This window comes from Papaver somniferum, chromosome 9, assembly GCF_003573695.1.
Source record: "Papaver somniferum cultivar HN1 chromosome 9, ASM357369v1, whole genome shotgun sequence".
Lineage (NCBI taxonomy): Eukaryota > Viridiplantae > Streptophyta > Magnoliopsida > Ranunculales > Papaveraceae > Papaver > Papaver somniferum.
The window spans coordinates 158,406,793-158,415,136 of NC_039366.1; the positions used below are offsets into that span (position 1 = coordinate 158,406,793).

Genomic DNA, 8,344 nt, shown 5'->3' on the forward strand with positions numbered 1-8,344 from the left:
AGCCAAGTTAAGGGATGTTTCAATTGTTCATATTCTCTTGTACTTATGTGTTTGTGTATCGTATTGATGCAATATATACGTGGTCAATTAATTCTGTACTAGTATAATGGTACAAGAACCCCACCACTCTCTCTCACAAGAAACACTCAAATCTAACATGTAGTGTTTCATGAGAGACAACCTTCAAGCCTAATGTCTGTGGCTCCGAGCTTGTCTTTGAGGAGAAAGATTTTTATTAATTATTATTAATATATTAGTATAGGATTCTCAAGTATGAATGGAGCTTGTTCTTTCAAGTCCCAAGATCATACCCCCATTCCCTTTTGTTTCTTCATTTATTAATTATTTTACTGGACTCTACTCGGATCAATCTCTTATGTGGGATACTTGATTACTCTTGATTTGGTAACTTTTTTACTCTCCACTACTTGTTTCTTGATATTGCTGATTTTAATTTGGCCCCCTTAAATTAGAACATTTGATCATCTTCTCTCTGTCTCTCTCTTCACATACTTTTTGGTCTTTTGGGGTTTTGGTGTTATCACTCTATCTTTTTCTCTCACTCAAATCTGAATTGATCTTCTATATAGTCATTACATTCTCTACATAAGTATTAATCAATCCTTCTATAGCTTATTCCATATACTCTCTGACCTCTACTCATCTTCTGCTTCTCTTCTTTTTCTTTTCCTTTTTGCTCTTTCTTTATTGTTGACCTCTACAATGTCAGACCCCTACTCTAATTTCTTTCCTGGATGGTTTAACCTCAACAATGATCATCAACTCCAGCAACACTATTCACCTACACCTTCATCCTCTAGTTATCCTCTTCCTTCTCCTAATTATCATTATCCCCATCACTTATACGCAGCACCGAGCATCACTGACAACAGTGCTATCTTACAATATTATCGTCATAATTATGATAGATCTGCTTCATGTTTATCCACACCGCCCTCATCTCCACCTCTTAGAGAAGCTCTTCCCCTTCTGAGCTGCTTAGGCCCAGCAGGTGGAAATGGTAGTCGTCATGATCAAGATTTTAACGACGCATCCTGCAGTGCTATGGAGTTGGAAGACTACGACAGTACTGTTTATAACGGTAATAATGAGATGGAGAAGAAAATAAACAGTAGATCCGATGATTATGATAATGGCGATGATGCCACAAAATTCTGCTTATTCTCTTCTAATAATAACGTTAGAACTTCTACTGCTACTAGTACCACAATGGCGTCTTCTGATACAAAATATCCTCTTGATCAAACTGTGGCCTTTTCCCTTCATATAGGTCTTCCTAGCAGCCCAACTACTACTACTACCACTACTGCTGATCTGATCTCTAGGGTATCTTCTTCCTGTTTTACCATGAGTAGCAGCACTAGTAGTGGTAATAGCCATGAGTTCATGAACACAACTAAGCAGCAGCAGCAATTAGGTGGTGTTACTGTGGCAGCAACTGGCTATCCCACTACCGCTACCACTACTACTAATACCAATATTAATACTAATTGTATTAGTGGCTGTAGACTCAACAAGGGGCAGTACTGGATCCCTTCCCCATCCCAGATTCTCATTGGTCCTACACAGTTTTCATGTCCTGTTTGCTGCAAGACCTTCAACAGATACAACAACATGCAGGTTGGTTCTTTTGCTTAATTTAATTAATTCATTCATTCATTTTATATCATAACATATAGTATATATACACTTTTTCTAAATAAACTTACATATATATGTACACTTGATCCTGCATGACTGCATCCGCGTGATCTGGATCGATCTAGTTTATTCTTTAACTAGTTTCCCCTTTTTCTTTCTGATCTGGTTTGGGTTTTCAAGGACAGAAATTAGTTAAGAAGAACGCAGTCTATAACTCTTGTGCTATACTACAAAGTATAGTTCCGATCACTAACGGCCTGACATAATAATAACAATAGTAAGAATAAAGATGAAGATAAATTACGTACTTGATAATCTTTTAGTTGGTTTTGTTTCTTGTTCATATCTGTTAATCTCAATTCATTTAATGAGATCCCTTGTCAGGTGACGGTCAAGTTTCTTTTAACAATAGAAAACTTGGGAAATATCCAAGGGGTAACTCATGTAGCTAGCAAGAACTACGTCAAAATCCAGTATTCCTGCTTTCTTTTGTGTGATGTATATTGAAGTAGGTCTTTGGCATATACATTAAATTATCATCTTATGATATCTCGACTCGTGATGTATCATCATTTCCTACTTTCCCTTTTGGTTATGATAGCTCCAACTGAATTATATCAGTGACGACTTTCCTTGTATGAAGTACTGGCCTTTATGTTATCGAAATGCAGAATCGTACACAAAGCTAGACAGACACAATCACACAGCATTTTGAGCTTCCTTATTGTCCTTTTTACTGACTAGAAGATTGATTAGTAATGGCATGGGCATTGCATATTCTTGGAATTTGTGCACAACCACATGCCCGTGTATATATATTTATACACAACTCAATAAATCAGTTAACAAAACATGACCTAATATTGCAGATGCATATGTGGGGGCATGGATCCCAGTATAGAAAAGGGTCAGAGTCTCTAAGGGGAACTCAACCAACGGCTATGTTGAGGTTGCCTTGTTATTGTTGTGCACCTGGTTGCAGAAACAACATTGATCACCCTAGGTCAAAGCCACTCAAGGACTTCAGAACACTACAAACCCATTACAAGAGGAAGCACGGAATCAAACCCTTCATGTGTAGGAAATGTGGGAAGGCATTTGCGGTGAGGGGTGACTGGAGAACTCATGAGAAGAACTGTGGTAAACTCTGGTATTGCATATGTGGATCAGATTTCAAGCACAAGAGATCTCTTAAAGACCATATCAAAGCCTTTGGTCAGGGACATGCAGCTTATGGAATCGACGAGGTTATATGCTTTGAAGAAGAAGAAGATGATGGAGAGGTTGAAGCAGAAGATGACGATGAACCTGCTGCACTATCTGAATTAGAACAAGACGACCCATGCCCATGATTGCTAGGCATGCACGTACTATGGTCTTCACACTAGATAACAGATGTACCTGGCTACAGCATATTCATATATGAGCATATGATACTAATTAACTCATGTGTACGTGCATGATCAGCTATATTGCGACTCATTTTAATTAGTTAACTCCGTGGGTCTGGCATAAGTAATTAATGCTTGTGAGAAATTAAGGTATATCATAAACATGTTTTAAATATATTATAGTTGGAGATTAAGGATTTTAAGTACCTCACTCATCGATTGATGTGGATCTTGATGAATTTAGTTATGATCTCAACAAAATGCACAACCATGGATCTTTAGTTTCAACCATGGATCTTTAGTTTGATCAAATACATTTCCTAATGGATGAGAAATTGTAAAAATTAAGTTTTACGCAAATACACACTATGTGGTATCTCTAACCCATAAATATATAGAGATAGCTCGAACTTAATTTGTAACATAATTTGTAAAAAGGGTTGGATAATCTTCTTGAGATGTGAGGTATGAGAACATGAGCATCAGAGGAAAACTAAACAGATTGAAAGAGAAATCTCTATTGTATTGTGTTTATTAGATTGGCAAAGCCGTAGTATATATACAGAGATTACAACGAAAAGAAAGAAAATAAAATATACAAAAGATACGTACAAGCGATACGTACAATATTATGACAACACTAAATATATATGCAGTTAAGAAGAGGATATGTAAAGATACTATAGTATCTCTTAACACCCCCCCCAGACTCAAGATGGTGCTGAACTCATATTGAGTCTGGAAAGCAAGAACTTTAGTCGAGGAGCAGGATGTGACTTGGTGAATAAATCTGCCAATTGAAATTCTGAGCTTACGTGAGGAAGAGTAATTGTTTCATGCTTAAAGTGATGTCTTGTAAAATGACAGTCAATCTCTATATGCTTTGTTCTTTCATGAAAAACGTCATTATGAGTAATTTGAATTGCAGCTTTGTTGTCACAAAATAGAGGTGTAGGCGTAGAAATGACAACTCCCATGTCACTGAGTAACCATCGAAGCCATATGATCTCAGAAGTAGTATGAACTAGAGCTCGATATTCTGCTTCAGCACATAAACGAGATACAACAGTCTGCTTCTTACTTCTCCAAGATATAAGAGAATCTCCCAAGAACAAGAAGTACCCTGTAATGGATCGCCTATCTGTAACATCCCCTGCCCAATCTGAATCTGAGTATGCTCTAAGAATAAGTTTAGATTTAGATGAGGACTGCAACCCCTGATATAAGGTTCCCTTGAGATAACGAAGTATTATAAGAACAACAACATAATGAGTAGAACGAGGAGCTGACATGAATTGACTTACAATATGAACTGCATGACTTATATCAGGTCGAGTAATGGTTAAGTAATTCAGACTTCCTACCAATTGTCGATATAATGTTGGATTGGATAAAAACTTTCCATCTGAAGGACCATGTCTGACATTCACTTCTAGTGGAGTGTCTGTAATTTTAGCATCAGTAATTCCAGAGCGTGCAATGATTTCAGATGCATATTTAGCTTGAAAAACGAAATAACCATCAGCTGACTTGCTCACCTCAATACCAAGAAAATAACTGAGTGGACCAAGATCCTTCATTTGAAAACATGTACTTAGATGGTTTTTAAGATCTCTGATACCTTCAATATCACTTCCAGTGATAACCATATCATCTACGTACAATAAAAGGATAATAATACCTTTGTTTGATGATCGTGTAAATTGCTGAATCGTAGTAAATCTGTATAAAGCCATATTGAAGAATTGCACTACTGAATTTTTCAAACCAAGCACGAGGTGCTTGTTTCAGTCCATAGAGAGCTCGACGAAGTTTACACACCTGATTTGGAGCATGGTCTAATCCAGGAGGAGGACGCATGTAGACTTCTTCTTGCAATTCCCCATTAAGAAATGCATTTTTCACATCCATTTGATGAAGATCCCACTGTCGAACAGCAGCAACTGCAATGAGTGTACGAACAGTTACCATGCTAGAAACAGGAGCAAATGTTTCCTCATAGTCTATGCCATATTATTGAGTATAACCCTGAGCAACAACACGAGATTTGCACCGTTCAAGACTCCCATCTGAATTGGTTTTGACTTTGTAGACCCATCTGCTTCCAACAACTGATTTTCCAGGGGGAAGATCTACCATTTCCCACGTACCAGCTTCTTTATGTGCATTCAACTCATTTGTCATCGAAACCTGCCAGTCTGGTATAGCTCAGCTTCTCTGTAGTTTCTTGGTTCATAAACAGACATAATGGTAGATAATGAGCAATGATAGTCATAGAACTTAGCTGGAGGTCTTCGATTACGAGGTGGCAATGTGTCAACTTGAGAATCAGAATCTCTTTCCAAGGCAGCATTGTTAGGTGGAGGCATAGAGTGGTCGGACGCAGTTGGAATCTGATGAGTATCATCAGTATGTGGAACAGTTTCATTACTATACACAGGCACTAGAGATGTATTGGTGTTAACTTTACTAGAAAAAGGATCAGTGTAAATGAAGTTCTCAAAGGAAGGGGATTTACTGTTTGGAAGAGACCAAAATGGAACCTTTTCCCAAAAGGTTACATGTCTAGAGACTCGAAGTTTTCTACTACCAGGATCATAGCAGCGATATCACTTTTGTTCAATGCCATAGCCCAGAAACACACAAAGAACATTCTTTTGAGTAAGCTTATTTCGTTCACGCTCAGGAAGGAGAACAAAACATGTTGAACCAAAAAATTTAAGCTCAGAGTAATCAGGTTTCTTACTATAAAGGCATTCATAAGTAGAAATACCTCCAATGATAGATGTTGGAACACGATTGATGGTATAAACTGCTGTAAGAACTGACTCTCCCCAGAAATTTGATGGAACTGATGCAGAAACAAGTTGGGTTCTAGCTGTTTCGATAATATGACGATGTTTGCGTTATGCAACTCCGTTTTGTTCTGGAGTTTCAGTACAAGATAGTTGTAATAATGTGCCTTGAGTTTTGAGAAAATCTTTGAAGGGAGTGGATATATATTCACCTCCTTGATCAGCACGAAAGATTTTGATAGACTTACCAAACTAAGTTTTGACCATAGTTGAAAAGGTTACATATAAGTTAAGAAATTATGCTCTTGAACTAAATAGATAAACCCAAGTAAACCGAGAATAATCATCAATGAAACTCACATAGTATAATGCACCTCTTTTTGACATCACTGGAGATTTACCCCAAACATCAGAGTGAAAAAGAGCAAAAGTTTCAGTAGTTTTTGAGGTGCTTGCATTAAAAGAAAGTGCTGGTTGTTTTGCCAGTTTACAAGAAATGCAACTAGCTTATTTGTGTACTTGTGTATCTCCTAGTAGACCTTTATTGACCATATATGAAAGACGAGAAAATGAAACATGACCTAGTATAGAATGCCAAGACATAAAAGGAGACGTGGAATGAGATGTAGAGGTTGTAGCAGCAACATGATTTCTGAGTTTTGATGGAATAATCAGAGTCTGTAGAAGATACAATCGACCCACTCTACGGCCTATCCCAACTAGCTTCCCTGTTTTGAGATCCTGAATAGCACAACCAACAGGAGAGAAAACAATGTTAAAACCTTGATCACATAGTTAACCAATTGAGATGATATTCATTGTAATCTTAGGAACAAGAAGAACATCTGGTACACAAATGTTATTTGAGTCTCTAACCACCCCAATGTGACTGGCGGTTACAACAGTTCCATCAGCAGTGTGAATCTTAGGGACAATAACTGGACAAAGACTGTTAAAAACTTTGAATCATAAGTCATATGATTGGATGCTCCAGAATCTAGATACCATCCAATTGAGAAAATACCTGAGAAAGTATAAAAGACTGATGCAGCTGCAGTATTGTTACTGACTGAAAGAGCTTGTTTAATCATCTCATGTATGTTAGCGAGACTAGATGATGATGTATCAGACGGAACTATTGATTGAGATGGTGCAGATGGTAATGCTTCAGCATATGAAACTGGTGCAGCAGAGAATCTACTTGAACCATTAAACCTGGTTGTACCATTAGCGTTTAATCTCCGCATATTCCTGGAGGTTGGAGATGTACAGTTTCTGGTAGAATGCCCAAGTTCTTTGCTGCACTGTGTGGTAGGAGTATCTTGCGGTATTGCAGCAGGTGGCAGAGTGCAGTTCCTTGCTATGTGACCAGTTTTCTTGCAATTATGACAAACAAGTTGTGAAGAATCACGTTGTGTTGCAAAACTATTCTTCTGATTGTTGAAGTTTGGACAAGGTGCAGGCATAGCAAATACTCCTGAGATTTCTGGCTTGATCCGTTTGCATGTTTCTTCAGTGATCAGCTCAGATAAAGAAATTTCTACGGATGAAAGAGGTGAACGATGAAGAATAGCACCTTTGACTGATCTAAACTCTTCTCGTAGAGCCATCAAGAGTTGAACCATTCTTGTCTCTTCTCTATATTTTTCCCATATTGCCAAATCAGTTGTCCATTTTGGCTCCATAAGTGCAAGTTGATTCCAAATCACAGACATCTCAGAGTGAAAGTCAGAAATCGATTTATCTAATGGTTGCTTCATAGAACGAATATCTTGTTCAAGTTTGTATTTTTTAGCAAAGTTAATTTGTGTGTACCTTTTTGCGAGAAAGTCCCAAGCATCTTTAGCAACTTCAAAACTTGTAAGCTGCATACTGATTGAAGCAATCACTGTGTTGCCAATCCAAGTTAGGATCTTGTGATTGTTTGTCTCCCAGGTTTCAAGACTACTTGGTGATGTTTCGGTTCCCTTATCTTTGATGATAGAAGTAGATTCTTTGGGTTTTGTTTCTGTCCCATCTATGTATTTCCACATGCTTTTGCCTTTGAGAAAGCTTTTCATAAGGAAAGACCAGTGATTGTAATTAGTACCATCTAGTTTTGCAGTAATAGGCTGAAAATCTTCGCGTGACATGATTGTCAGGAGGATGAGAAAGAAGTAACTGGATTAGGGTTTAAAAACTAAAGGTAAAAAGGTGCTGAGACACAAGAGTAAAAGATTCCTGGATGGCTTAATGAGATTGTTTGTTTGCAGCAGAAGGTGGCCTTTCAGATCTTACCTAGCTCTGATGCCATGATAGAACATGAGCATCAGAGGAAAACTAAACAGATTGAGAGAGAAATCTCTATTGCATTGTGTTTATTAGATTGGCAAAGACATAATACATATACAGAGATTACAACGAAAAGAAAGAAAACAAAATATACAAAAGATACGTACAAGGGATACGTACAATATTATGACAACACTAAATATGTATACAGTTAAGAAGAGGATA

At 37.5% G+C, this 8,344-nt stretch overlaps 2 protein-coding genes across 2 annotated transcripts; one reads left to right on the forward strand and one right to left on the reverse strand.

The window, feature by feature from the left end:
* Window positions 1–202: 202 nt before the first annotated feature.
* On the forward strand, window positions 203–3,255 carry LOC113313788 (zinc finger protein WIP2-like). The gene is made up of 2 exons (XM_026562575.1): window positions 203–1,641; window positions 2,532–3,255. The coding sequence occupies exons 1-2, from the start codon at window positions 724–726 to the stop codon at window positions 3,012–3,014; spliced, it is 1,401 nt and encodes a 466-aa protein (XP_026418360.1). The 5' UTR covers window positions 203–723; the 3' UTR covers window positions 3,015–3,255.
* Window positions 3,256–3,763: 508 nt separating this feature from the next.
* On the reverse strand, window positions 3,764–5,237 carry LOC113312770 (uncharacterized mitochondrial protein AtMg00810-like). Its single transcript, XM_026561505.1, has 3 exons — window positions 5,081–5,237; window positions 4,875–4,996; window positions 3,764–4,759 (listed from the first exon to the last, which is right to left on the reverse strand). Exons 1-3 carry the CDS (start codon window positions 5,235–5,237, stop codon window positions 3,764–3,766), a joined length of 1,275 nt encoding a protein of 424 aa, XP_026417290.1.
* Window positions 5,238–8,344: the final 3,107 nt, after the last annotated feature.

Bases quoted from the DNA above. Each gene is read 5' to 3' on its own strand.
- LOC113313788 (XM_026562575.1), top strand. From the start codon at position 724: ATGTCAGACCCCTACTCTAATTTCTTTCCTGGATGGTTTAACCTCAAC. The intron at 1,642-2,531 runs GTTGGTTCTTTT...CTAATATTGCAG, and splicing joins ACAGATACAACAACATGCAG to ATGCATATGTGGGGGCATGG.
- LOC113312770 (XM_026561505.1), bottom strand. From the start codon at position 5,237: ATGACAAATGAGTTGAATGCACATAAAGAAGCTGGTACGTGGGAAATG. The intron at 4,997-5,080 runs GTTATACTCAAT...CACTCATTGCAG, and splicing joins ATCTCGTGTTGTTGCTCAGG to TTGCTGCTGTTCGACAGTGG. The intron at 4,760-4,874 runs GTGTGTAAACTT...ACTACGATTCAG, and splicing joins TAGACCATGCTCCAAATCAG to CAATTTACACGATCATCAAA.